This window comes from Giraffa tippelskirchi, chromosome 12 (assembly GCF_054371585.1).
Source record: "Giraffa tippelskirchi isolate mGirTip1 chromosome 12, T2T-mGirTip1v1.2.pri, whole genome shotgun sequence".
Taxonomy (NCBI): domain Eukaryota; kingdom Metazoa; phylum Chordata; class Mammalia; order Artiodactyla; family Giraffidae; genus Giraffa; species Giraffa tippelskirchi.
Window position 1 is genome coordinate 68,188,616 of NC_137286.1, and position 27,837 is coordinate 68,216,452.

At 55.4% G+C, this 27,837-nt stretch overlaps 3 protein-coding genes across 3 annotated transcripts; all 3 read right to left on the reverse strand.

Moving 5' to 3' along the window:
* Positions 1 to 951: 951 nt before the first annotated feature.
* LOC145529896 (uncharacterized) lies at positions 952 to 6,023 on the reverse strand. Its single transcript, XM_081550658.1, has 3 exons — positions 2,573 to 6,023; positions 1,861 to 2,173; positions 952 to 1,610 (listed from the first exon to the last, which is right to left on the reverse strand). The coding sequence occupies exons 1-3, from the start codon at positions 2,807 to 2,809 to the stop codon at positions 982 to 984; spliced, it is 1,179 nt and encodes a 392-aa protein (XP_081406784.1). The 5' UTR covers positions 2,810 to 6,023; the 3' UTR covers positions 952 to 981.
* A 2,574-nt stretch (positions 6,024 to 8,597) lies between these two features.
* LOC145529897 (uncharacterized) lies at positions 8,598 to 13,666 on the reverse strand. Its single transcript, XM_081550659.1, has 3 exons — positions 10,221 to 13,666; positions 9,509 to 9,821; positions 8,598 to 9,258 (listed from the first exon to the last, which is right to left on the reverse strand). The coding sequence occupies exons 1-3, from the start codon at positions 10,455 to 10,457 to the stop codon at positions 8,630 to 8,632; spliced, it is 1,179 nt and encodes a 392-aa protein (XP_081406785.1). The 5' UTR covers positions 10,458 to 13,666; the 3' UTR covers positions 8,598 to 8,629.
* A 2,573-nt stretch (positions 13,667 to 16,239) lies between these two features.
* Positions 16,240 to 21,312, reverse strand: LOC145529901 (uncharacterized). The gene is made up of 3 exons (XM_081550663.1): positions 17,863 to 21,312; positions 17,151 to 17,463; positions 16,240 to 16,900 (listed from the first exon to the last, which is right to left on the reverse strand). The coding sequence occupies exons 1-3, from the start codon at positions 18,097 to 18,099 to the stop codon at positions 16,272 to 16,274; spliced, it is 1,179 nt and encodes a 392-aa protein (XP_081406789.1). The 5' UTR covers positions 18,100 to 21,312; the 3' UTR covers positions 16,240 to 16,271.
* Positions 21,313 to 27,837: the final 6,525 nt, after the last annotated feature.

Below are 27,837 nucleotides of genomic sequence, written 5' to 3' on the forward strand. Positions count from 1 at the left end.
GTGCAGATTCACGGTACACAGAGAAGAGAAGGTGGAGTCCTGCCCTGGAGGTGGTCACAGCTCACGGATGAGCCAGGCAGGCAGGCAGGCAGGCAGGCAGGGCATGAGAACACCTGAGCTGCCTTCATGAGTGAATGGTGTGGGGGCAGAGGAAGAGAAGCCGGTCTGCTCCCCCATGTGGTGCCCAGGGCAGGTTGTCCCCAGAGGAAACCCTTACGACGGTGAGGACTCTCACTGCTGTTTCCCAAGGGGTTCCGTCGGTGCGTGTCTTCCCCGGAGCGGTCAGGCCGTCTCTAAAGTACACTGGCCATGGGCATTGCCTCTCCTTGGAACTTCCCACGTGTTTCTCTTTTTTATGGAACAGTGATTTTTCTAGAGGGGTTCTGGGCCACAAGGTTGTTGGGTCATTTTCTAGCCTTCTGTCGTGAAGAACGCTTTCCTGGGCGTTGGGGTGGTTTGTTGTTCCAGCTCCCTTTCTTGGCTTCTTTTGGGAGCTGGTGCAACAAGAGGAGCTCAGCCTCTGCCTTCTGGCTGAGATGTCACCCTTCAAACAGCAATGCCTGCCTGGAGATAATGATGGCATTTGCCAAAAGGGCTTCGTTTGGCACATGATATCTTGAAAGGACGTACACCGTCCTGTCAGCTATCAAAGGCTAGTTCAAATGACATAAAAATGAGAACTCTCCAATGGAGTCTTACAGTAGGTGGAGAGTCCGAAAGAAACTCCTTCAGTCATTTCACTGAGAGTCATTGATTGGGGACACCAAGAATATAGGAAGGAATGCAGAAAGAAAAGTTGAAATTGTGTTCAGGATCGGGGGGGAGGGATGAACAGGGCGTGCTTGCCTTGAATCCAGGCTTTGTTGGGGGGTGGGGCATAAAGATCAAACGGGTCTGAAACCACAAAGTGGTGATGGTAACACAGTATCACCAGAGTCACACAACAGTGTTCCCAAATTGCAACAATGATGAAAAAGTTTACTAATCCCAACTTAACCAACAAAAATACACGAAACCATACAAAAAGTAAAACATCACCAGTAAGGTGGAAACAAACCAAATGCAAAGCAGTTCAGGGGAAAGGAACTCCATGTCCCCTGGGGGCAGACCGAGTTGACGGCGTCCACGGTGAGCCGACAGGGATGGAGGCGGCAGAGCCGACCGCTCCCCTGGACGTGGTGTTTCCGGCAAGGGCTCTGGGTCTCTGTCCAGAGCGGGGGCTCGTTCTTCCTGCAGGGGCGGGTGAGTCATCGTCGGCGTCTGGGTGTTGCGCGGGAGCCAGGGCAGGCTCTCCCTGCCGAGGCGGTGACTCCTCCTCTGCCTCGGGTTCTCCTGCCAAAGCCCGAGCAGGTACAGGTGCACGTGGAGGTGGAGGTTCTGGCTGAGGGGGTGGGACATCAGTGCCTGGGGCTGGGGGTCCTGCAGGCACGGAGATCCGATCTGCCCGGTGTGCTGGCCAGAACCCAGCTGGCCTGGTGTCTCTGCGAGGGCAAGTCTCGGTTCTCCATCTGCCCTCGGTGGATCCCTGGGTCCTGCACCTGGAGCCACCACCTCTGTAGGGACAGGTCTGGGAAGTGGAGCCTGGTTCCAGTTGGAGGCCAGTGCTAGAGCTGGGGGAGAAGCAAAGTTTGCCCACAGGCCAGCCTTGGCATGTGCGTATCCCGGGACAGAAAGCTTCCAAGAGATTCCCAAAGAATACCCAGGGTCGGATGTCTTTTGGGACTGAAGTGTGCAAGATGGGGGTGGGGGTGTGAGGCCAGCGCTTGCTGTAGGCCCAGCAGCATCTTTCGGGGACTCGTCCCTGTGTAGCTCAGCACCCCCTCCCCACACACTCCCGTGCACCAGCCCCAGCGTCCTCACCTCTGTGCTCTGGCGTGCTGGGCTCCAGGTCCTCCTGCTGCCTCAGAGGCCGGGGTTCTCGGGACTCCGGGTCGGAGCCGGGTGTGCTGAGCTCCGTGGCAGCCTCAGACTGGGCCGCCGGGTGTATCCTGGGCGGTGTCTCGGCAGCAGGCCTTCCCCGCCTCCGCTTCGCCCCCGGTGGGGCTGATGCCTCCGTGGGCACGCTCACCTGGAGCCTGCACTGGGCCTCAGGGGCGGGGGGGTGGTGCTCCGACCCCTCCCTCCGGGAGGTGGACGGGGTGTCCCCGTCCTCGGCCTCATCACGTGGGAAGCTCTGCAACGACAGTGACCGTCAGCCAGCCGTGCTGGGAGTTTTCCGAGCTGGGCCTGGCCAGTGGAGCCGCTGCTTCTGCCTGCTCGAACTTCTCTTCCCAGAAGGGTCAGAGACGTGTGTCTGCTCAGATCCCCACCCGGGAGGAAAGAGACCCACCTGAGGGTGTGAGGCCAGCCTGGGCGGCCGGCGCTGCCCGCACTCTCCCCATCCCAGCCAGCCTGCTCTCCCCTGGGGTGTGGACACAACTTGCCCGTCGGCTTCTGACCCCACATCCGCCTGGGCTTCCTTGAGGGAGACACACCCCGAGAAACCCGCATCCACACACACAGGCAAAGGACCCGGTGTTTCCGGGTGGCATGGGAGAGGTGGCCTGGCCCGGCCTGGGGCTCCCCGTGTTACCTTTCTGTTTCTCCGGGCAAAGGGCCAGAGGCCTCTCGGGGGTGCCCTGAGCCAACGTTGACAGGGTGCCCACGCACACTGCCTGTGAGCTCTCCCGAGGCCCCGGCCTCTGGGCAGGGGCAAACAGCAGAACATCCTGGCAGCAAGTGATCTGGCTGGGGGCTCCTCTCCGCTCTGGAGGCCTGGATACCCGGGTTGCGGGTTCTGTTGGGTTCTGTTGCCGGCAGGTGACATCATTTCCTGGGGTTCGTGCTGAGGTCCCTTCCCCAAAGCTTCCCAAGGGAATCTCTGGGTTTCTGACTGCTCGACCACCCCCCTTAGGCCATGTGCAGGCACAGTGACAGCCACACTGCCCAGCCCACAGCCCTGGGGAGGCCTGGGTGCAGCCAGGGCCTGAGCTCCGAGGACCCCGCTGCTCTCAGACCAGGCTCCTTCTTCTCATAAGTGGTGTGGCCCTGGACAAGCGTATGCCCCTCAGGGTTTCCCCAGTCTCTCCATCTGCAGAGTGGGGGTCATTCTCCCATCTGCTTCCTAGTTCTGTCGGCCTACGAGCAGCTCCATGCCTTTCCACCTGGGGCCGATATCACGTGGAGCTTGTGCGCTGAGACTTCAGAAAGAAAGACTCCATCCAGGGCTGACACAGCACAGAATGGGGCAGAACGAGGCCTGGATGCGCCGTGGTACCCAGGAAAAGGCACTCCCCCTCCTGACTGTTTTGAGACCCCGCATCCAAGTTGGAGGACCGAAAGGAAGACTCGAAGGTCTCCCTCTCTTATAGAAAAGAGTAGCCAACTTTCTGGTCCTCTGTTTCCATTGAGATTCTGTTCAAGTGTCCCAGCTCGGCTTCTGCGGGTGGCTGAGCTTCTAAGGGCTCCCTGCGTTCTTGTCTTTTCCTCTCCAAACCTTCCGTCCTTTTCCCCCTTCTGGGGTGGATGGGCGCTGTCGTTGCTTCTACCTTCGAGACAGATTGATGAAAAGTCTGGACCGTCGATTCCTTTCCTCTCTCTGGTTCCGTGTCTCTCTCTGGCTCTGTCCCTCTCTTTTCCCTTCTCGATTCAGTCTGTGTCTTCCTCTTTCTCTCTCGTGTGTGGATGGATGGATGCTAGGAATGCACATGTATATGATTAGATGAGGGTTATGTTTTAGGGATAGGTTAGAGGGAGAGAAAGGCTTTAGGTCGGAGTTGGTCATGGGGGAAGGGTCAAGGGTGGTGGTGGTGTTTCTTGGAATCTGAGTGCTGTGCATTCTTCGTCTCTTTCCATATGAACCCCTTCTCAGATACACCACTTGCAAGGAGTCTCTCATGTTCCGTTTCCTATCTTTTGCATTTCTGAATGCTTAGCTTCTCTGTTGTGAAGAGGTTCCATTGGATGGAAACCCGTTGGCGTACTTCGTTTTCCTCTTTCCCTTACTTGAAGAGACCCATTTCTACCTCCGCCCAGCAAATGGCAAGGAGACTCTGATGTTAAGGAGCCTTTGACCTACGCTTCTTTCTAGCTATCTCATGATATCAGTCTTTAGGGTGAGGTTTTTCCCCGATATTGAGGTGGTGTGAGATCAAAACCAATAGCGTTCTTCAGATGTAGCTGTCTGGTTTTCCCATGGACATTTATTGAAGAGGCTTTCTTGTTCCCATTTGGATATTCTCCCCTTCTGTGTCAGAGATGAGTTGACCATGGATGCCGGGGTTTGTTTCTGGACCCTCAACTTTATTCCATCGATCTGGATCTGTGTGTGTTGTTGTATTCCCAATAGCATACTGTCCTGCTGCTGCCGCTGCGGCTAAGTCACTTCAGTCGTGCCTGACTCTGTGCGACCCCATGGCCTGCAGCCTACCAGGCTCCTCCGTCCATGGCATTTTCCAGGCAAGAGTACTGGAGTGGGTCGCCATCGCCTTCTCCGATACTCTCCTGAGGATCCTAGTTTGGTCGTCTAATTTCCTTTCACACAACCTTGGATGTCCGTATCGGGGCTTTTTCGTCGGATTGTATTGACAATTTAGGCTCTTTTCTGTTTCCGTACCCCTTTTGCAATTCTTTGTTCGGTGCGAAAATGCATTGGCCTTTTGGGAGGAATAGCATCGAAGCTGTGGATTGCCTTGTGGGGCTGTGACATCATTTTCCCAATAGGAATTCTTTCAAGCCCTGAGCACAGCTTCTCTTTCCAGTGGTTGGTGTGGGCTTGATCTTCCTTCTTCCATCTCTCGCCGTTTTGTCAGGACAGGTCCTTCCTTCCCTTCTGGGTTAGATGGACTCGTGGGTATCACTTCAGTGAATGGCATTGTCAGTGGGGGTGATAATTCCCTTCTCATTGGAAGACTTTGCTGTGAGTATTAGAAATGCAAGTGATTTCTCTTCCCCTTCCTCCCTGTCCATCTCTCAGAGCCACCGGGAAACAGAGGCCTCATCCAGGGTCACACAGGCCTGAGGGAGTGCAACTAGACTGTTGTTTCTCCAGGCCCTCAGTGCTGGACATCATCCGGGATACTCTGTGTGTGTCTTCCTCAGTCTGCTGTCCCTTCAGACCTTTCCCTAGTTTTCACAGGCTTGTCGTGTTGGTGTTCTTTGTCTGTTTGGAGACACATCCTTGAGAAGCTTTGTGTTTCCACTCATTCGTCTCGCGATGTATGACCTGTCTTTTGCTTTTGTAATGAGGTCTTTCCCACAGTAGATATCTTTGATTTTGCAAAGTCCACTGTATTCTCTGGGTTGTTTTGTGAGCTGCCTTTTCGTTTTGTGTGTGAAGACTCAAAGCACATGTCCGGTTTCTGCTCATTGCTCTTCTAGATTTGTGACAAGTTTTCATGGAAACTTTGTCTAGGGATAACTGGAAGTGAACTCGGTGTAAGGTGTCAAGTCTCCATCTCCATTCATGTCATGCCCTGCAGTTTCCAATTCCCTGTTCCTGAGTGGTTTTGGAGACCTTGTGGGAAGTTTGGTTGCATCGGAGTTTGCGTTTCCACCTTGAGTAGATTCACACTGTTCTGCCCTCAGGGACACTGTCAAGGGGGAGTGAGGAGCTGCCTGCACTTCCAGCAGTGACCACACGGTGGGGCGAGTGCTGCTCTCCCCTCTGGGAGCCCCAGGCCACAGGCATCCCAGTGAGGAGCCAGCTCTGTGCTCAGCTGAAAGGAGTTAGTCTCTCAGGAGCCTCTGAGCCCTTGCCTTTGGATCACCCAGGGTGGGCATTTGCTGTGACAGAAAAAATTGCCCTGAATTCCATGGACGGAAGAGCCTGGCTGTGTGGAGTTCGTGAGTTGCCGTGAATCAGACACAACTGAGGACACAAAAATTCAATAGACTAAAACACTTTTTGGGGGTGGGGGGAGTGAAAGGGGGTGATGTGGGGTTTTTTGTCTTATATAATAGCCGAGGGAAATCTAGTTTAAACCTAAATTCACATAGATGGGAAAGGTATAGCTCTCCGTCACCCTATTAAAAAAAAAAAAAAAAAAAAACGACTTCACTTTTCTGAAAGCTTATTTAGTAGCTTCCTTGAGCAGTTCATTGTGAAGGATTTTTTTTTTTTTCTGTGACATTGGCCTCATTAAAATGTACGGTTTGCCTTTACTGGATAATTTTGTTCATTGGTTTGTTAGGGAATCTTGGTAATATTTGAGTTTCCTGGGGAGTATGGTCACATGACCTGGCCCTGGCCAATCGGTGCGTTCCACCTCCCTGGCCACTGTGATTGGCTCCGGACTGGGGCAGTGCCCAATCGGGGCCCAGGGCCGGGCCTCACGTTGGAAGCCAGGGGAAGACGAGCTCTCGTCCTGCTGGGGTAGGGGAAGGGGTGGGGCCGGGGGAGGTCAGGCTCCAGCAGTGGGAGGGGCTTGAGGTCCGCCTGCGGCAGTTGGTGACCTTCCTGCTCCCCTCAGGGCAGAGCCGCCGGCCTGAGAATGAGGGCGCTGCTGAGCCCAAGGCGCTGGGATGGCCCGCTGCTGCTGTGGTCCCAGAGCTCCACCCGAGACCTGAGGGAGGCCGTCTGCCCGTGAGTCCTCTCCCGCTTGTCTGTCAGCTTGTTTGAACCATGCTGGGTTTTCTGCCCAGCTGGCTAAGGGGAGTCCCTGGAAATGCAAGGGTGTGGGTTTTGGCAGACTTCAGGGAAGACATGCCAGATGAGCCTGGGAGACTCCAGCTTAATCTGGATTCAGGAGATATCTCTTCGGGCCAGCTAGTAATTGTAGGATAAGCCTAATGAGTCTTCACAGGATGAAGAGAGTAACGTGCCAAGGTAGCAATCGATGTCCTCATTCGAGAGGATGAAGCTGGTGCTCAGAGAAGGGGGGAACTTGGCCACAGCAAGGAGATGTGCACCCAGACAGAACCCCCAGATCCGGCCATTGGAGCTCAGGGAGGCCACTGGTGTGGCTTGTCCCTGTGGCAGGGGCCGAGGCACGCAGCCCACCCTGATTCCTGCGGGGGCCTGACTTGGGAAGTGCCATCTGGTAGCTTTGAGACTCACCAAACCAAATTGCACTGGAGAGAGGAAGGACACCTTCCTTCATCCACCCCCCACCCCCGCCGGATTCCCACATACCCTGACCCCTTTCTCTTGATTTCGGAGCCATTTCCAGAGTCCCGCTCATATGACCTCATTCGAAGTGCACTGTGGACGAGCTGCCATCTGCAGCTGCTACCACAGCAGCCAAGGGCTTTAGCTCCCGAGTACCTCCCTTCCTTTGGAACTTGGGGGCCCTCTACTCCCCACTTGCACACCACAGACCTTTGCTGAGGATTGTGGGGACCCTCACTCAGTTTGCAGCACGTTGTAGCCATCCCTGTCCTCTCAATACCTCCCTTGCCACTCAGCTTGTGAGCCCCTTTGGAGCAGCGTGGCCCACCTGGCTGCAACGGAAGAGACACAGCTGACAGTGAAACAACAGCTTAGATCTGACAGCCGGAAAGCTCTGTCAAAAGGGACCTCCCTCTTCACACCGTAGAGGCTGTAGGAGCCGCCAGGCTTTCGGAACCAGTGCAGGGGCCAAAATGACTCCACAGCCGTTTTCCTTCCTGGGGAGGGTTCTGGCTCGAGTGGGAATGGCTCAAGTCTCCTAAGGTTCTGAAAGCCCACTGTGTGCAGATTCACGGTACACAGAGAGGAGAAGGTGGAGTCCTGCCCTGGAGGTGGTCACAGCTCACGGATGAGCCAGGCAGGCAGGCAGGCAGGCAGGCAGGGCATGAGAACACCTGAGCTGCCTTCATGAGTGAATGGTGTGGGGGCAGAGGAAGAGAAGCCGGTCTGCTCCCCCATGTGGTGCCCAGGGCAGGTTGTCCCCAGAGGAAACCCTTACGACGGTGAGGACTCTCACTGCTGTTTCCCAAGGGGTTCCGTCGGTGCGTGTCTTCCCCGGAGCGGTCAGGCCGTCTCTAAAGTACACTGGCCATGGGCATTGCCTCTCCTTGGAACTTCCCACGTGTTTCTCTTTTTTATGGAACAGTGATTTTTCTAGAGGGGTTCTGGGCCACAAGGTTGTTGGGTCATTTTCTAGCCTTCTGTCGTGAAGAACGCTTTCCTGGGCGTTGGGGTGGTTTGTTGTTCCAGCTCCCTTTCTTGGCTTCTTTTGGGAGCTGGTGCAACAAGAGGAGCTCAGCCTCTGCCTTCTGGCTGAGATGTCACCCTTCAAACAGCAATGCCTGCCTGGAGATAATGATGGCATTTGCCAAAAGGGCTTCGTTTGGCACATGATATCTTGAAAGGACGTACACCGTCCTGTCAGCTATCAAAGGCTAGTTCAAATGACATAAAAATGAGAACTCTCCAATGGAGTCTTACAGTAGGTGGAGAGTCCGAAAGAAACTCCTTCAGTCATTTCACTGAGAGTCATTGATTGGGGACACCAAGAATATAGGAAGGAATGCAGAAAGAAAAGTTGAAATTGTGTTCAGGATCGGGGGGGAGGGATGAACAGGGCGTGCTTGCCTTGAATCCAGGCTTTGTTGGGGGGTGGGGCATAAAGATCAAACGGGTCTGAAACCACAAAGTGGTGATGGTAACACAGTATCACCAGAGTCACACAACAGTGTTCCCAAATTGCAACAATGATGAAAAAGTTTACTAATCCCAACTTAACCAACAAAAATACACGAAACCATACAAAAAGTAAAACATCACCAGTAAGGTGGAAACAAACCAAATGCAAAGCAGTTCAGGGGAAAGGAACTCCATGTCCCCTGGGGGCAGACCGAGTTGACGGCGTCCACGGTGAGCCGACAGGGATGGAGGCGGCAGAGCCGACCGCTCCCCTGGACGTGGTGTTTCCGGCAAGGGCTCTGGGTCTCTGTCCAGAGCGGGGGCTCGTTCTTCCTGCAGGGGCGGGTGAGTCATCGTCGGCGTCTGGGTGTTGCGCGGGAGCCAGGGCAGGCTCTCCCTGCCGAGGCGGTGACTCCTCCTCTGCCTCGGGTTCTCCTGCCAAAGCCCGAGCAGGTACAGGTGCACGTGGAGGTGGAGGTTCTGGCTGAGGGGGTGGGACATCAGTGCCTGGGGCTGGGGGTCCTGCAGGCACGGAGATCCGATCTGCCCGGTGTGCTGGCCAGAACCCAGCTGGCCTGGTGTCTCTGCGAGGGCAAGTCTCGGTTCTCCATCTGCCCTCGGTGGATCCCTGGGTCCTGCACCTGGAGCCACCACCTCTGTAGGGACAGGTCTGGGAAGTGGAGCCTGGTTCCAGTTGGAGGCCAGTGCTAGAGCTGGGGGAGAAGCAAAGTTTGCCCACAGGCCAGCCTTGGCATGTGCGTATCCCGGGACAGAAAGCTTCCAAGAGATTCCCAAAGAATACCCAGGGTCGGATGTCTTTTGGGACTGAAGTGTGCAAGATGGGGGTGGGGGTGTGAGGCCAGCGCTTGCTGTAGGCCCAGCAGCATCTTTCGGGGACTCGTCCCTGTGTAGCTCAGCACCCCCTCCCCACACACTCCCGTGCACCAGCCCCAGCGTCCTCACCTCTGTGCTCTGGCGTGCTGGGCTCCAGGTCCTCCTGCTGCCTCAGAGGCCGGGGTTCTCGGGACTCCGGGTCGGAGCCGGGTGTGCTGAGCTCCGTGGCAGCCTCAGACTGGGCCGCCGGGTGTATCCTGGGCGGTGTCTCGGCAGCAGGCCTTCCCCGCCTCCGCTTCGCCCCCGGTGGGGCTGATGCCTCCGTGGGCACGCTCACCTGGAGCCTGCACTGGGCCTCAGGGGCGGGGGGGTGGTGCTCCGACCCCTCCCTCCGGGAGGTGGACGGGGTGTCCCCGTCCTCGGCCTCATCACGTGGGAAGCTCTGCAACGACAGTGACCGTCAGCCAGCCGTGCTGGGAGTTTTCCGAGCTGGGCCTGGCCAGTGGAGCCGCTGCTTCTGCCTGCTCGAACTTCTCTTCCCAGAAGGGTCAGAGACGTGTGTCTGCTCAGATCCCCACCCGGGAGGAAAGAGACCCACCTGAGGGTGTGAGGCCAGCCTGGGCGGCCGGCGCTGCCCGCACTCTCCCCATCCCAGCCAGCCTGCTCTCCCCTGGGGTGTGGACACAACTTGCCCGTCGGCTTCTGACCCCACATCCGCCTGGGCTTCCTTGAGGGAGACACACCCCGAGAAACCCGCATCCACACACACAGGCAAAGGACCCGGTGTTTCCGGGTGGCATGGGAGAGGTGGCCTGGCCCGGCCTGGGGCTCCCCGTGTTACCTTTCTGTTTCTCCGGGCAAAGGGCCAGAGGCCTCTCGGGGGTGCCCTGAGCCAACGTTGACAGGGTGCCCACGCACACTGCCTGTGAGCTCTCCCGAGGCCCCGGCCTCTGGGCAGGGGCAAACAGCAGAACATCCTGGCAGCAAGTGATCTGGCTGGGGGCTCCTCTCCGCTCTGGAGGCCTGGATACCCGGGTTGCGGGTTCTGTTGGGTTCTGTTGCCGGCAGGTGACATCATTTCCTGGGGTTCGTGCTGAGGTCCCTTCCCCAAAGCTTCCCAAGGGAATCTCTGGGTTTCTGACTGCTCGACCACCCCCCTTAGGCCATGTGCAGGCACAGTGACAGCCACACTGCCCAGCCCACAGCCCTGGGGAGGCCTGGGTGCAGCCAGGGCCTGAGCTCCGAGGACCCCGCTGCTCTCAGACCAGGCTCCTTCTTCTCATAAGTGGTGTGGCCCTGGACAAGCGTATGCCCCTCAGGGTTTCCCCAGTCTCTCCATCTGCAGAGTGGGGGTCATTCTCCCATCTGCTTCCTAGTTCTGTCGGCCTACGAGCAGCTCCATGCCTTTCCACCTGGGGCCGATATCACGTGGAGCTTGTGCGCTGAGACTTCAGAAAGAAAGACTCCATCCAGGGCTGACACAGCACAGAATGGGGCAGAACGAGGCCTGGATGCGCCGTGGTACCCAGGAAAAGGCACTCCCCCTCCTGACTGTTTTGAGACCCCGCATCCAAGTTGGAGGACCGAAAGGAAGACTCGAAGGTCTCCCTCTCTTATAGAAAAGAGTAGCCAACTTTCTGGTCCTCTGTTTCCATTGAGATTCTGTTCAAGTGTCCCAGCTCGGCTTCTGCGGGTGGCTGAGCTTCTAAGGGCTCCCTGCGTTCTTGTCTTTTCCTCTCCAAACCTTCCGTCCTTTTCCCCCTTCTGGGGTGGATGGGCGCTGTCGTTGCTTCTACCTTCGAGACAGATTGATGAAAAGTCTGGACCGTCGATTCCTTTCCTCTCTCTGGTTCCGTGTCTCTCTCTGGCTCTGTCCCTCTCTTTTCCCTTCTCGATTCAGTCTGTGTCTTCCTCTTTCTCTCTCGTGTGTGGATGGATGGATGCTAGGAATGCACATGTATATGATTAGATGAGGGTTATGTTTTAGGGATAGGTTAGAGGGAGAGAAAGGCTTTAGGTCGGAGTTGGTCATGGGGGAAGGGTCAAGGGTGGTGGTGGTGTTTCTTGGAATCTGAGTGCTGTGCATTCTTCGTCTCTTTCCATATGAACCCCTTCTCAGATACACCACTTGCAAGGAGTCTCTCATGTTCCGTTTCCTATCTTTTGCATTTCTGAATGCTTAGCTTCTCTGTTGTGAAGAGGTTCCATTGGATGGAAACCCGTTGGCGTACTTCGTTTTCCTCTTTCCCTTACTTGAAGAGACCCATTTCTACCTCCGCCCAGCAAATGGCAAGGAGACTCTGATGTTAAGGAGCCTTTGACCTACGCTTCTTTCTAGCTATCTCATGATATCAGTCTTTAGGGTGAGGTTTTTCCCCGATATTGAGGTGGTGTGAGATCAAAACCAATAGCGTTCTTCAGATGTAGCTGTCTGGTTTTCCCATGGACATTTATTGAAGAGGCTTTCTTGTTCCCATTTGGATATTCTCCCCTTCTGTGTCAGAGATGAGTTGACCATGGATGCCGGGGTTTGTTTCTGGACCCTCAACTTTATTCCATCGATCTGGATCTGTGTGTGTTGTTGTATTCCCAATAGCATACTGTCCTGCTGCTGCCGCTGCGGCTAAGTCACTTCAGTCGTGCCTGACTCTGTGCGACCCCATGGCCTGCAGCCTACCAGGCTCCTCCGTCCATGGCATTTTCCAGGCAAGAGTACTGGAGTGGGTCGCCATCGCCTTCTCCGATACTCTCCTGAGGATCCTAGTTTGGTCGTCTAATTTCCTTTCACACAACCTTGGATGTCCGTATCGGGGCTTTTTCGTCGGATTGTATTGACAATTTAGGCTCTTTTCTGTTTCCGTACCCCTTTTGCAATTCTTTGTTCGGTGCGAAAATGCATTGGCCTTTTGGGAGGAATAGCATCGAAGCTGTGGATTGCCTTGTGGGGCTGTGACATCATTTTCCCAATAGGAATTCTTTCAAGCCCTGAGCACAGCTTCTCTTTCCAGTGGTTGGTGTGGGCTTGATCTTCCTTCTTCCATCTCTCGCCGTTTTGTCAGGACAGGTCCTTCCTTCCCTTCTGGGTTAGATGGACTCGTGGGTATCACTTCAGTGAATGGCATTGTCAGTGGGGGTGATAATTCCCTTCTCATTGGAAGACTTTGCTGTGAGTATTAGAAATGCAAGTGATTTCTCTTCCCCTTCCTCCCTGTCCATCTCTCAGAGCCACCGGGAAACAGAGGCCTCATCCAGGGTCACACAGGCCTGAGGGAGTGCAACTAGACTGTTGTTTCTCCAGGCCCTCAGTGCTGGACATCATCCGGGATACTCTGTGTGTGTCTTCCTCAGTCTGCTGTCCCTTCAGACCTTTCCCTAGTTTTCACAGGCTTGTCGTGTTGGTGTTCTTTGTCTGTTTGGAGACACATCCTTGAGAAGCTTTGTGTTTCCACTCATTCGTCTCGCGATGTATGACCTGTCTTTTGCTTTTGTAATGAGGTCTTTCCCACAGTAGATATCTTTGATTTTGCAAAGTCCACTGTATTCTCTGGGTTGTTTTGTGAGCTGCCTTTTCGTTTTGTGTGTGAAGACTCAAAGCACATGTCTGGTTTCTGCTCATTGCTCTTCTAGATTTGTGACAAGTTTTCATGGAAACTTTGTCTAGGGATAACTGGAAGTGAACTCGGTGTAAGGTGTCAAGTCTCCATCTCCATTCATGTCATGCCCTGCAGTTTCCAATTCCCTGTTCCTGAGTGGTTTTGGAGACCTTGTGGGAAGTTTGGTTGCATCGGAGTTTGCGTTTCCACCTTGAGTAGATTCACACTGTTCTGCCCTCAGGGACACTGTCAAGGGGGAGTGAGGAGCTGCCTGCACTTCCAGCAGTGACCACACGGTGGGGCGAGTGCTGCTCTCCCCTCTGGGAGCCCCAGGCCACAGGCATCCCAGTGAGGAGCCAGCTCTGTGCTCAGCTGAAAGGAGTTAGTCTCTCAGGAGCCTCTGAGCCCTTGCCTTTGGATCACCCAGGGTGGGCATTTGCTGTGACAGAAAAAATTGCCCTGAATTCCATGGACGGAAGAGCCTGGCTGTGTGGAGTTCGTGAGTTGCCGTGAATCAGACACAACTGAGGACACAAAAATTCAATAGACTAAAACACTTTTTGGGGGTGGGGGGAGTGAAAGGGGGTGATGTGGGGTTTTTTGTCTTATATAATAGCCGAGGGAAATCTAGTTTAAACCTAAATTCACATAGATGGGAAAGGTATAGCTCTCCGTCACCCTATTAAAAAAAAAAAAAAAACGACTTCACTTTTCTGAAAGCATATTTAGTAGCTTCCTTGAGCAGTTCATTGTGAAGGATTTTTTTTTTTTCTGTGACATTGGCCTCATTAAAATGTACGGTTTGCCTTTACTGGATAATTTTGTTCATTGGTTTGTTAGGGAATCTTGGTAATATTTGAGTTTCCTGGGGAGTATGGTCACATGACCTGGCCCTGGCCAATCGGTGCGTTCCACCTCCCTGGCCACTGTGATTGGCTCCGGACTGGGGCAGTGCCCAATCGGGGCCCAGGGCCGGGCCTCACGTTGGAAGCCAGGGGAAGACGAGCTCTCGTCCTGCTGGGGTAGGGGAAGGGGTGGGGCCGGGGGAGGTCAGGCTCCAGCAGTGGGAGGGGCTTGAGGTCCGCCTGCGGCAGTTGGTGATCTTCCTGCTCCCCTCAGGGCAGAGCCGCCGGCCTGAGAATGAGGGCGCTGCTGAGCCCAAGGCGCTGGGATGGCCCGCTGCTGCTGTGGTCCCAGAGCTCCACCCGAGACCTGAGGGAGGCCGTCTGCCCGTGAGTCCTCTCCCGCTTGTCTGTCAGCTTGTTTGAACCATGCTGGGTTTTCTGCCCAGCTGGCTAAGGGGAGTCCCTGGAAATGCAAGGGTGTGGGTTTTGGCAGACTTCAGGGAAGACATGCCAGATGAGCCTGGGAGACTCCAGCTTAATCTGGATTCAGGAGATATCTCTTCGGGCCAGCTAGTAATTGTAGGATAAGCCTAATGAGTCTTCACAGGATGAAGAGAGTAACGTGCCAAGGTAGCAATCGATGTCCTCATTCGAGAGGATGAAGCTGGTGCTCAGAGAAGGGGGGAACTTGGCCACAGCAAGGAGGTGTGCACCCAGACAGAACCCCCAGATCCGGCCATTGGAGCTCAGGGAGGCCACTGGTGTGGCTTGTCCCTGTGGCAGGGGCCGAGGCACGCAGCCCACCCTGATTCCTGCGGGGGCCTGACTTGGGAAGTGCCATCTGGTAGCTTTGAGACTCACCAAACCAAATTGCACTGGAGAGAGGAAGGACACCTTCCTTCATCCACCCCCCACCCCCGCCGGATTCCCACATACCCTGACCCCTTTCTCTTGATTTCGGAGCCATTTCCAGAGTCCCGCTCATATGACCTCATTCGAAGTGCACTGTGGACGAGCTGCCATCTGCAGCTGCTACCACAGCAGCCAAGGGCTTTAGCTCCCGAGTACCTCCCTTCCTTTGGAACTTGGGGGCCCTCTACTCCCCACTTGCACACCACAGACCTTTGCTGAGGATTGTGGGGACCCTCACTCAGTTTGCAGCACGTTGTAGCCATCCCTGTCCTCTCAATACCTCCCTTGCCACTCAGCTTGTGAGCCCCTTTGGAGCAGCGTGGCCCACCTGGCTGCAACGGAAGAGACACAGCTGACAGTGAAACAACAGCTTAGATCTGACAGCCGGAAAGCTCTGTCAAAAGGGACCTCCCTCTTCACACCGTAGAGGCTGTAGGAGCCGCCAGGCTTTCGGAACCAGTGCAGGGGCCAAAATGACTCCACAGCCGTTTTCCTTCCTGGGGAGGGTTCTGGCTCGAGTGGGAATGGCTCAAGTCTCCTAAGGTTCTGAAAGCCCACTGTGTGCAGATTCACGGTACACAGAGAGGAGAAGGTGGAGTCCTGCCCTGGAGGTGGTCACAGCTCACGGATGAGCCAGGCAGGCAGGCAGGCAGGCAGGCAGGGCATGAGAACACCTGAGCTGCCTTCATGAGTGAATGGTGTGGGGGCAGAGGAAGAGAAGCCGGTCTGCTCCCCCATGTGGTGCCCAGGGCAGGTTGTCCCCAGAGGAAACCCTTACGACGGTGAGGACTCTCACTGCTGTTTCCCAAGGGGTTCCGTCGGTGCGTGTCTTCCCCGGAGCGGTCAGGCCGTCTCTAAAGTACACTGGCCATGGGCATTGCCTCTCCTTGGAACTTCCCACGTGTTTCTCTTTTTTATGGAACAGTGATTTTTCTAGAGGGGTTCTGGGCCACAAGGTTGTTGGGTCATTTTCTAGCCTTCTGTCGTGAAGAACGCTTTCCTGGGCGTTGGGGTGGTTTGTTGTTCCAGCTCCCTTTCTTGGCTTCTTTTGGGAGCTGGTGCAACAAGAGGAGCTCAGCCTCTGCCTTCTGGCTGAGATGTCACCCTTCAAACAGCAATGCCTGCCTGGAGATAATGATGGCATTTGCCAAAAGGGCTTCGTTTGGCACATGATATCTTGAAAGGACGTACACCGTCCTGTCAGCTATCAAAGGCTAGTTCAAATGACATAAAAATGAGAACTCTCCAATGGAGTCTTACAGTAGGTGGAGAGTCCGAAAGAAACTCCTTCAGTCATTTCACTGAGAGTCATTGATTGGGGACACCAAGAATATAGGAAGGAATGCAGAAAGAAAAGTTGAAATTGTGTTCAGGATCGGGGGGGAGGGATGAACAGGGCGTGCTTGCCTTGAATCCAGGCTTTGTTGGGGGGTGGGGCATAAAGATCAAACGGGTCTGAAACCACAAAGTGGTGATGGTAACACAGTATCACCAGAGTCACACAACAGTGTTCCCAAATTGCAACAATGATGAAAAAGTTTACTAATCCCAACTTAACCAACAAAAATACACGAAACCATACAAAAAGTAAAACATCACCAGTAAGGTGGAAACAAACCAAATGCAAAGCAGTTCAGGGGAAAGGAACTCCATGTCCCCTGGGGGCAGACCGAGTTGACGGCGTCCACGGTGAGCCGACAGGGATGGAGGCGGCAGAGCCGACCGCTCCCCTGGACGTGGTGTTTCCGGCAAGGGCTCTGGGTCTCTGTCCAGAGCGGGGGCTCGTTCTTCCTGCAGGGGCGGGTGAGTCATCGTCGGCGTCTGGGTGTTGCGCGGGAGCCAGGGCAGGCTCTCCCTGCCGAGGCGGTGACTCCTCCTCTGCCTCGGGTTCTCCTGCCAAAGCCCGAGCAGGTACAGGTGCACGTGGAGGTGGAGGTTCTGGCTGAGGGGGTGGGACATCAGTGCCTGGGGCTGGGGGTCCTGCAGGCACGGAGATCCGATCTGCCCGGTGTGCTGGCCAGAACCCAGCTGGCCTGGTGTCTCTGCGAGGGCAAGTCTCGGTTCTCCATCTGCCCTCGGTGGATCCCTGGGTCCTGCACCTGGAGCCACCACCTCTGTAGGGACAGGTCTGGGAAGTGGAGCCTGGTTCCAGTTGGAGGCCAGTGCTAGAGCTGGGGGAGAAGCAAAGTTTGCCCACAGGCCAGCCTTGGCATGTGCGTATCCCGGGACAGAAAGCTTCCAAGAGATTCCCAAAGAATACCCAGGGTCGGATGTCTTTTGGGACTGAAGTGTGCAAGATGGGGGTGGGGGTGTGAGGCCAGCGCTTGCTGTAGGCCCAGCAGCATCTTTCGGGGACTCGTCCCTGTGTAGCTCAGCACCCCCTCCCCACACACTCCCGTGCACCAGCCCCAGCGTCCTCACCTCTGTGCTCTGGCGTGCTGGGCTCCAGGTCCTCCTGCTGCCTCAGAGGCCGGGGTTCTCGGGACTCCGGGTCGGAGCCGGGTGTGCTGAGCTCCGTGGCAGCCTCAGACTGGGCCGCCGGGTGTATCCTGGGCGGTGTCTCGGCAGCAGGCCTTCCCCGCCTCCGCTTCGCCCCCGGTGGGGCTGATGCCTCCGTGGGCACGCTCACCTGGAGCCTGCACTGGGCCTCAGGGGCGGGGGGGTGGTGCTCCGACCCCTCCCTCCGGGAGGTGGACGGGGTGTCCCCGTCCTCGGCCTCATCACGTGGGAAGCTCTGCAACGACAGTGACCGTCAGCCAGCCGTGCTGGGAGTTTTCCGAGCTGGGCCTGGCCAGTGGAGCCGCTGCTTCTGCCTGCTCGAACTTCTCTTCCCAGAAGGGTCAGAGACGTGTGTCTGCTCAGATCCCCACCCGGGAGGAAAGAGACCCACCTGAGGGTGTGAGGCCAGCCTGGGCGGCCGGCGCTGCCCGCACTCTCCCCATCCCAGCCAGCCTGCTCTCCCCTGGGGTGTGGACACAACTTGCCCGTCGGCTTCTGACCCCACATCCGCCTGGGCTTCCTTGAGGGAGACACACCCCGAGAAACCCGCATCCACACACACAGGCAAAGGACCCGGTGTTTCCGGGTGGCATGGGAGAGGTGGCCTGGCCCGGCCTGGGGCTCCCCGTGTTACCTTTCTGTTTCTCCGGGCAAAGGGCCAGAGGCCTCTCGGGGGTGCCCTGAGCCAACGTTGACAGGGTGCCCACGCACACTGCCTGTGAGCTCTCCCGAGGCCCCGGCCTCTGGGCAGGGGCAAACAGCAGAACATCCTGGCAGCAAGTGATCTGGCTGGGGGCTCCTCTCCGCTCTGGAGGCCTGGATACCCGGGTTGCGGGTTCTGTTGGGTTCTGTTGCCGGCAGGTGACATCATTTCCTGGGGTTCGTGCTGAGGTCCCTTCCCCAAAGCTTCCCAAGGGAATCTCTGGGTTTCTGACTGCTCGACCACCCCCCTTAGGCCATGTGCAGGCACAGTGACAGCCACACTGCCCAGCCCACAGCCCTGGGGAGGCCTGGGTGCAGCCAGGGCCTGAGCTCCGAGGACCCCGCTGCTCTCAGACCAGGCTCCTTCTTCTCATAAGTGGTGTGGCCCTGGACAAGCGTATGCCCCTCAGGGTTTCCCCAGTCTCTCCATCTGCAGAGTGGGGGTCATTCTCCCATCTGCTTCCTAGTTCTGTCGGCCTACGAGCAGCTCCATGCCTTTCCACCTGGGGCCGATATCACGTGGAGCTTGTGCGCTGAGACTTCAGAAAGAAAGACTCCATCCAGGGCTGACACAGCACAGAATGGGGCAGAACGAGGCCTGGATGCGCCGTGGTACCCAGGAAAAGGCACTCCCCCTCCTGACTGTTTTGAGACCCCGCATCCAAGTTGGAGGACCGAAAGGAAGACTCGAAGGTCTCCCTCTCTTATAGAAAAGAGTAGCCAACTTTCTGGTCCTCTGTTTCCATTGAGATTCTGTTCAAGTGTCCCAGCTCGGCTTCTGCGGGTGGCTGAGCTTCTAAGGGCTCCCTGCGTTCTTGTCTTTTCCTCTCCAAACCTTCCGTCCTTTTCCCCCTTCTGGGGTGGATGGGCGCTGTCGTTGCTTCTACCTTCGAGACAGATTGATGAAAAGTCTGGACCGTCGATTCCTTTCCTCTCTCTGGTTCCGTGTCTCTCTCTGGCTCTGTCCCTCTCTTTTCCCTTCTCGATTCAGTCTGTGTCTTCCTCTTTCTCTCTCGTGTGTGGATGGATGGATGCTAGGAATGCACATGTATATGATTAGATGAGGGTTATGTTTTAGGGATAGGTTAGAGGGAGAGAAAGGCTTTAGGTCGGAGTTGGTCATGGGGGAAGGGTCAAGGGTGGTGGTGGTGTTTCTTGGAATCTGAGTGCTGTGCATTCTTCGTCTCTTTCCATATGAACCCCTTCTCAGATACACCACTTGCAAGGAGTCTCTCATGTTCCGTTTCCTATCTTTTGCATTTCTGAATGCTTAGCTTCTCTGTTGTGAAGAGGTTCCATTGGATGGAAACCCGTTGGCGTACTTCGTTTTCCTCTTTCCCTTACTTGAAGAGACCCATTTCTACCTCCGCCCAGCAAATGGCAAGGAGACTCTGATGTTAAGGAGCCTTTGACCTACGCTTCTTTCTAGCTATCTCATGATATCAGTCTTTAGGGTGAGGTTTTTCCCCGATATTGAGGTGGTGTGAGATCAAAACCAATAGCGTTCTTCAGATGTAGCTGTCTGGTTTTCCCATGGACATTTATTGAAGAGGCTTTCTTGTTCCCATTTGGATATTCTCCCCTTCTGTGTCAGAGATGAGTTGACCATGGATGCCGGGGTTTGTTTCTGGACCCTCAACTTTATTCCATCGATCTGGATCTGTGTGTGTTGTTGTATTCCCAATAGCATACTGTCCTGCTGCTGCCGCTGCGGCTAAGTCACTTCAGTCGTGCCTGACTCTGTGCGACCCCATGGCCTGCAGCCTACCAGGCTCCTCCGTCCATGGCATTTTCCAGGCAAGAGTACTGGAGTGGGTCGCCATCGCCTTCTCCGATACTCTCCTGAGGATCCTAGTTTGGTCGTCTAATTTCCTTTCACACAACCTTGGATGTCCGTATCGGGGCTTTTTCGTCGGATTGTATTGACAATTTAGGCTCTTTTCTGTTTCCGTACCCCTTTTGCAATTCTTTGTTCGGTGCGAAAATGCATTGGCATTTTGGGAGGAATAGCATCGAAGCTGTGGATTGCCTTGTGGGGCTGTGACATCATTTTCCCAATAGGAATTCTTTCAAGCCCTGAGCACAGCTTCTCTTTCCAGTGGTTGGTGTGGGCTTGATCTTCCTTCTTCCATCTCTCGCCGTTTTGTCAGGACAGGTCCTTCCTTCCCTTCTGGGTTAGATGGACTCGTGGGTATCACTTCAGTGAATGGCATTGTCAGTGGGGGTGATAATTCCCTTCTCATTGGAAGACTTTGCTGTGAGTATTAGAAATGCAAGTGATTTCTCTTCCCCTTCCTCCCTGTCCATCTCTCAGAGCCACCGGGAAACAGAGGCCTCATCCAGGGTCACACAGGCCTGAGGGAGTGCAACTAGACTGTTGTTTCTCCAGGCCCTCAGTGCTGGACATCATCCGGGATACTCTGTGTGTGTCTTCCTCAGTCTGCTGTCCCTTCAGACCTTTCCCTAGTTTTCACAGGCTTGTCGTGTTGGTGTTCTTTTTCTGTTTGGAGACACATCCTTGAGAAGCTTTGTGTTTCCACTCATTCGTCTCGCGATGTATGACCTGTCTTTTGCTTTTGTAATGAGGTCTTTCCCACAGTAGATATCTTTGATTTTGCAAAGTCCACTGTATTCTCTGGGTTGTTTTGTGAGCTGCCTTTTCGTTTTGTGTGTGAAGACTCAAAGCACATGTCCGGTTTCTGCTCATTGCTCTTCTAGATTTGTGACAAGTTTTCATGGAAACTTTGTCTAGGGATAACTGGAAGTGAACTCGGTGTAAGGTGTCAAGTCTCCATCTCCATTCATGTCATGCCCTGCAGTTTCCAATTCCCTGTTCCTGAGTGGTTTTGGAGACCTTGTGGGAAGTTTGGTTGCATCGGAGTTTGCGTTTCCACCTTGAGTAGATTCACACTGTTCTGCCCTCAGGGACACTGTCAAGGGGGAGTGAGGAGCTGCCTGCACTTCCAGCAGTGACCACACGGTGGGGCGAGTGCTGCTCTCCCCTCTGGGAGCCCCAGGCCACAGGCATCCCAGTGAGGAGCCAGCTCTGTGCTCAGCTGAAAGGAGTTAGTCTCTCAGGAGCCTCTGAGCCCTTGCCTTTGGATCACCCAGGGTGGGCATTTGCTGTGACAGAAAAAATTGCCCTGAATTCCATGGACGGAAGAGCCTGGCTGTGTGGAGTTCGTGAGTTGCCGTGAATCAGACACAACTGAGGACACAAAAATTCAATAGACTAAAACACTTTTTGGGGGTGGGGGGAGTGAAAGGGGGTGATGTGGGGTTTTTTGTCTTATATAATAGCCGAGGGAAATCTAGTTTAAACCTAAATTCACATAGATGGGAAAGGTATAGCTCTCCGTCACCCTATTAAAAAAAAAAAAAAAAAAACGACTTCACTTTTCTGAAAGCTTATTTAGTAGCTTCCTTGAGCAGTTCATTGTGAAGGATTTTTTTTTTTTTTCTGTGACATTGGCCTCATTAAAATGTACGGTTTGCCTTTACTGGATAATTTTGTTCATTGGTTTGTTAGGGAATCTTGGTAATATTTGAGTTTCCTGGGGAGTATGGTCACATGACCTGGCCCTGGCCAATCGGTGCGTTCCACCTCCCTGGCCACTGTGATTGGCTCCGGACTGGGGCAGTGCCCAATCGGGGCCCAGGGCCGGGCCTCACGTTGGAAGCCAGGGGAAGACGAGCTCTCGTCCTGCTGGGGTAGGGGAAGGGGTGGGGCCGGGGGAGGTCAGGCTCCAGCAGTGGGAGGGGCTTGAGGTCCGCCTGCGGCAGTTGGTGACCTTCCTGCTCCCCTCAGGGCAGAGCCGCCGGCCTGAGAATGAGGGCGCTGCTGAGCCCAAGGCGCTGGGATGGCCCGCTGCTGCTGTGGTCCCAGAGCTCCACCCGAGACCTGAGGGAGGCCGTCTGCCCGTGAGTCCTCTCCCGCTTGTCTGTCAGCTTGTTTGAACCATGCTGGGTTTTCTGCCCAGCTGGCTAAGGGGAGTCCCTGGAAATGCAAGGGTGTGGGTTTTGGCAGACTTCAGGGAAGACATGCCAGATGAGCCTGGGAGACTCCAGCTTAATCTGGATTCAGGAGATATCTCTTCGGGCCAGCTAGTAATTGTAGGATAAGCCTAATGAGTCTTCACAGGATGAAGAGAGTAACGTGCCAAGGTAGCAATCGATGTCCTCATTCGAGAGGATGAAGCTGGTGCTCAGAGAAGGGGGGAACTTGGCCACAGCAAGGAGGTGTGCACCCAGACAGAACCCCCAGATCCGGCCATTGGAGCTCAGGGAGGCCACTGGTGTGGCTTGTCCCTGTGGCAGGGGCCGAGGCACGCAGCCCACCCTGATTCCTGCGGGGGCCTGACTTGGGAAGTGCCATCTGGTAGCTTTGAGACTCACCAAACCAAATTGCACTGGAGAGAGGAAGGACACCTTCCTTCATCCACCCCCCACCCCCGCCGGATTCCCACATACCCTGACCCCTTTCTCTTGATTTCGGAGCCATTTCCAGAGTCCCGCTCATATGACCTCATTCGAAGTGCACTGTGGACGAGCTGCCATCTGCAGCTGCTACCACAGCAGCCAAGGGCTTTAGCTCCCGAGTACCTCCCTTCCTTTGGAACTTGGGGGCCCTCTACTCCCCACTTGCACACCACAGACCTTTGCTGAGGATTGTGGGGACCCTCACTCAGTTTGCAGCACGTTGTAGCCATCCCTGTCCTCTCAATACCTCCCTTGCCACTCAGCTTGTGAGCCCCTTTGGAGCAGCGTGGCCCACCTGGCTGCAACGGAAGAGACACAGCTGACAGTGAAACAACAGCTTAGATCTGACAGCCGGAAAGCTCTGTCAAAAGGGACCTCCCTCTTCACACCGTAGAGGCTGTAGGAGCCGCCAGGCTTTCGGAACCAGTGCAGGGGCCAAAATGACTCCACAGCCGTTTTCCTTCCTGGGGAGGGTTCTGGCTCGAGTGGGAATGGCTCAAGTCTCCTAAGGTTCTGAAAGCCCACTGTGTGCAGATTCACGGTACACAGAGAGGAGAAGGTGGAGTCCTGCCCTGGAGGTGGTCACAGCTCACGGATGAGCCAGGCAGGCAGGCAGGCAGGCAGGCAGGGCATGAGAACACCTGAGCTGCCTTCATGAGTGAATGGTGTGGGGGCAGAGGAAGAGAAGCCGGTCTGCTCCCCCATGTGGTGCCCAGGGCAGGTTGTCCCCAGAGGAAACCCTTACGACGGTGAGGACTCTCACTGCTGTTTCCCAAGGGGTTCCGTCGGTGCGTGTCTTCCCCGGAGCGGTCAGGCCGTCTCTAAAGTACACTGGCCATGGGCATTGCCTCTCCTTGGAACTTCCCACGTGTTTCTCTTTTTTATGGAACAGTGATTTTTCTAGAGGGGTTCTGGGCCACAAGGTTGTTGGGTCATTTTCTAGCCTTCTGTCGTGAAGAACGCTTTCCTGGGCGTTGGGGTGGTTTGTTGTTCCAGCTCCCTTTCTTGGCTTCTTTTGGGAGCTGGTGCAACAAGAGGAGCTCAGCCTCTGCCTTCTGGCTGAGATGTCACCCTTCAAACAGCAATGCCTGCCTGGAGATAATGATGGCATTTGCCAAAAGGGCTTCGTTTGGCACATGATATCTTGAAAGGACGTACACCGTCCTGTCAGCTATCAAAGGCTAGTTCAAATGACATAAAAATGAGAACTCTCCAATGGAGTCTTACAGTAGGTGGAGAGTCCGAAAGAAACTCCTTCAGTCATTTCACTGAGAGTCATTGATTGGGGACACCAAGAATATAGGAAGGAATGCAGAAAGAAAAGTTGAAATTGTGTTCAGGATCGGGGGGGAGGGATGAACAGGGCGTGCTTGCCTTGAATCCAGGCTTTGTTGGGGGGTGGGGCATAAAGATCAAACGGGTCTGAAACCACAAAGTGGTGATGGTAACACAGTATCACCAGAGTCACACAACAGTGTTCCCAAATTGCAACAATGATGAAAAAGTTTACTAATCCCAACTTAACCAACAAAAATACACGAAACCATACAAAAAGTAAAACATCACCAGTAAGGTGGAAACAAACCAAATGCAAAGCAGTTCAGGGGAAAGGAACTCCATGTCCCCTGGGGGCAGACCGAGTTGACGGCGTCCACGGTGAGCCGACAGGGATGGAGGCGGCAGAGCCGACCGCTCCCCTGGACGTGGTGTTTCCGGCAAGGGCTCTGGGTCTCTGTCCAGAGCGGGGGCTCGTTCTTCCTGCAGGGGCGGGTGAGTCATCGTCGGCATCTGGGTGTTGCGCGGGAGCCAGGGCAGGCTCTCCCTGCCGAGGCGGTGACTCCTCCTCTGCCTCGGGTTCTCCTGCCAAAGCCCGAGCAGGTACAGGTGCACGTGGAGGTGGAGGTTCTGGCTGAGGGGGTGGGACATCAGTGCCTGGGGCTGGGGGTCCTGCAGGCACGGAGATCCGATCTGCCCGGTGTGCTGGCCAGAACCCAGCTGGCCTGGTGTCTCTGCGAGGGCAAGTCTCGGTTCTCCATCTGCCCTCGGTGGATCCCTGGGTCCTGCACCTGGAGCCACCACCTCTGTAGGGACAGGTCTGGGAAGTGGAGCCTGGTTCCAGTTGGAGGCCAGTGCTAGAGCTGGGGGAGAAGCAAAGTTTGCCCACAGGCCAGCCTTGGCATGTGCGTATCCCGGGACAGAAAGCTTCCAAGAGATTCCCAAAGAATACCCAGGGTCGGATGTCTTTTGGGACTGAAGTGTGCAAGATGGGGGTGGGGGTGTGAGGCCAGCGCTTGCTGTAGGCCCAGCAGCATCTTTCGGGGACTCGTCCCTGTGTAGCTCAGCACCCCCTCCCCACACACTCCCGTGCACCAGCCCCAGCGTCCTCACCTCTGTGCTCTGGCGTGCTGGGCTCCAGGTCCTCCTGCTGCCTCAGAGGCCGGGGTTCTCGGGACTCCGGGTCGGAGCCGGGTGTGCTGAGCTCCGTGGCAGCCTCAGACTGGGCCGCCGGGTGTATCCTGGGCGGTGTCTCGGCAGCAGGCCTTCCCCGCCTCCGCTTCGCCCCCGGTGGGGCTGATGCCTCCGTGGGCACGCTCACCTGGAGCCTGCACTGGGCCTCAGGGGCGGGGGGGTGGTGCTCCGACCCCTCCCTCCGGGAGGTGGACGGGGTGTCCCCGTCCTCGGCCTCATCACGTGGGAAGCTCTGCAACGACAGTGACCGTCAGCCAGCCGTGCTGGGAGTTTTCCGAGCTGGGCCTGGCCAGTGGAGCCGCTGCTTCTGCCTGCTCGAACTTCTCTTCCCAGAAGGGTCAGAGACGTGTGTCTGCTCAGATCCCCACCCGGGAGGAAAGAGACCCACCTGAGGGTGTGAGGCCAGCCTGGGCGGCCGGCGCTGCCCGCACTCTCCCCATCCCAGCCAGCCTGCTCTCCCCTGGGGTGTGGACACAACTTGCCCGTCGGCTTCTGACCCCACATCCGCCTGGGCTTCCTTGAGGGAGACACACCCCGAGAAACCCGCATCCACACACACAGGCAAAGGACCCGGTGTTTCCGGGTGGCATGGGAGAGGTGGCCTGGCCCGGCCTGGGGCTCCCCGTGTTACCTTTCTGTTTCTCCGGGCAAAGGGCCAGAGGCCTCTCGGGGGTGCCCTGAGCCAACGTTGACAGGGTGCCCACGCACACTGCCTGTGAGCTCTCCTGAGGCCCCGGCCTCTGGGCAGGGGCAAACAGCAGAACATCCTGGCAGCAAGTGATCTGGCTGGGGGCTCCTCTCCGCTCTGGAGGCCTGGATACCCGGGTTGCGGGTTCTGTTGGGTTCTGTTGCCGGCAGGTGACATCATTTCCTGGGGTTCGTGCTGAGGTCCCTTCCCCAAAGCTTCCCAAGGGAATCTCTGGGTTTCTGACTGCTCGACCACCCCCCTTAGGCCATGTGCAGGCACAGTGACAGCCACACTGCCCAGCCCACAGCCCTGGGGAGGCCTGGGTGCAGCCAGGGCCTGAGCTCCGAGGACCCCGCTGCTCTCAGACCAGGCTCCTTCTTCTCATAAGTGGTGTGGCCCTGGACAAGCGTATGCCCCTCAGGGTTTCCCCAGTCTCTCCATCTGCAGAGTGGGGGTCATTCTCCCATCTGCTTCCTAGTTCTGTCGGCCTACGAGCAGCTCCATGCCTTTCCACCTGGGGCCGATATCACGTGGAGCTTGTGCGCTGAGACTTCAGAAAGAAAGACTCCATCCAGGGCTGACACAGCACAGAATGGGGCAGAACGAGGCCTGGATGCGCCGTGGTACCCAGGAAAAGGCACTCCCCCTCCTGACTGTTTTGAGACCCCGCATCCAAGTTGGAGGACCGAAAGGAAGACTCGAAGGTCTCCCTCTCTTATAGAAAAGAGTAGCCAACTTTCTGGTCCTCTGTTTCCATTGAGATTCTGTTCAAGTGTCCCAGCTCGGCTTCTGCGGGTGGCTGAGCTTCTAAGGGCTCCCTGCGTTCTTGTCTTTTCCTCTCCAAACCTTCCGTCCTTTTCCCCCTTCTGGGGTGGATGGGCGCTGTCGTTGCTTCTACCTTCGAGACAGATTGATGAAAAGTCTGGACCGTCGATTCCTTTCCTCTCTCTGGTTCCGTGTCTCTCTCTGGCTCTGTCCCTCTCTTTTCCCTTCTCGATTCAGTCTGTGTCTTCCTCTTTCTCTCTCGTGTGTGGATGGATGGATGCTAGGAATGCACATGTATATGATTAGATGAGGGTTATGTTTTAGGGATAGGTTAGAGGGAGAGAAAGGCTTTAGGTCGGAGTTGGTCATGGGGGAAGGGTCAAGGGTGGTGGTGGTGTTTCTTGGAATCTGAGTGCTGTGCATTCTTCGTCTCTTTCCATATGAACCCCTTCTCAGATACACCACTTGCAAGGAGTCTCTCATGTTCCGTTTCCTATCTTTTGCATTTCTGAATGCTTAGCTTCTCTGTTGTGAAGAGGTTCCATTGGATGGAAACCCGTTGGCGTACTTCGTTTTCCTCTTTCCCTTACTTGAAGAGACCCATTTCTACCTCCGCCCAGCAAATGGCAAGGAGACTCTGATGTTAAGGAGCCTTTGACCTACGCTTCTTTCTAGCTATCTCATGATATCAGTCTTTAGGGTGAGGTTTTTCCCCGATATTGAGGTGGTGTGAGATCAAAACCAATAGCGTTCTTCAGATGTAGCTGTCTGGTTTTCCCATGGACATTTATTGAAGAGGCTTTCTTGTTCCCATTTGGATATTCTCCCCTTCTGTGTCAGAGATGAGTTGACCATGGATGCCGGGGTTTGTTTCTGGACCCTCAACTTTATTCCATCGATCTGGATCTGTGTGTGTTGTTGTATTCCCAATAGCATACTGTCCTGCTGCTGCCGCTGCGGCTAAGTCACTTCAGTCGTGCCTGACTCTGTGCGACCCCATGGCCTGCAGCCTACCAGGCTCCTCCGTCCATGGCATTTTCCAGGCAAGAGTACTGGAGTGGGTCGCCATCGCCTTCTCCGATACTCTCCTGAGGATCCTAGTTTGGTCGTCTAATTTCCTTTCACACAACCTTGGATGTCCGTATCGGGGCTTTTTCGTCGGATTGTATTGACAATTTAGGCTCTTTTCTGTTTCCGTACCCCTTTTGCAATTCTTTGTTCGGTGCGAAAATGCATTGGCATTTTGGGAGGAATAGCATCGAAGCTGTGGATTGCCTTGTGGGGCTGTGACATCATTTTCCCAATAGGAATTCTTTCAAGCCCTGAGCACAGCTTCTCTTTCCAGTGGTTGGTGTGGGCTTGATCTTCCTTCTTCCATCTCTCGCCGTTTTGTCAGGACAGGTCCTTCCTTCCCTTCTGGGTTAGATGGACTCGTGGGTATCACTTCAGTGAATGGCATTGTCAGTGGGGGTGATAATTCCCTTCTCATTGGAAGACTTTGCTGTG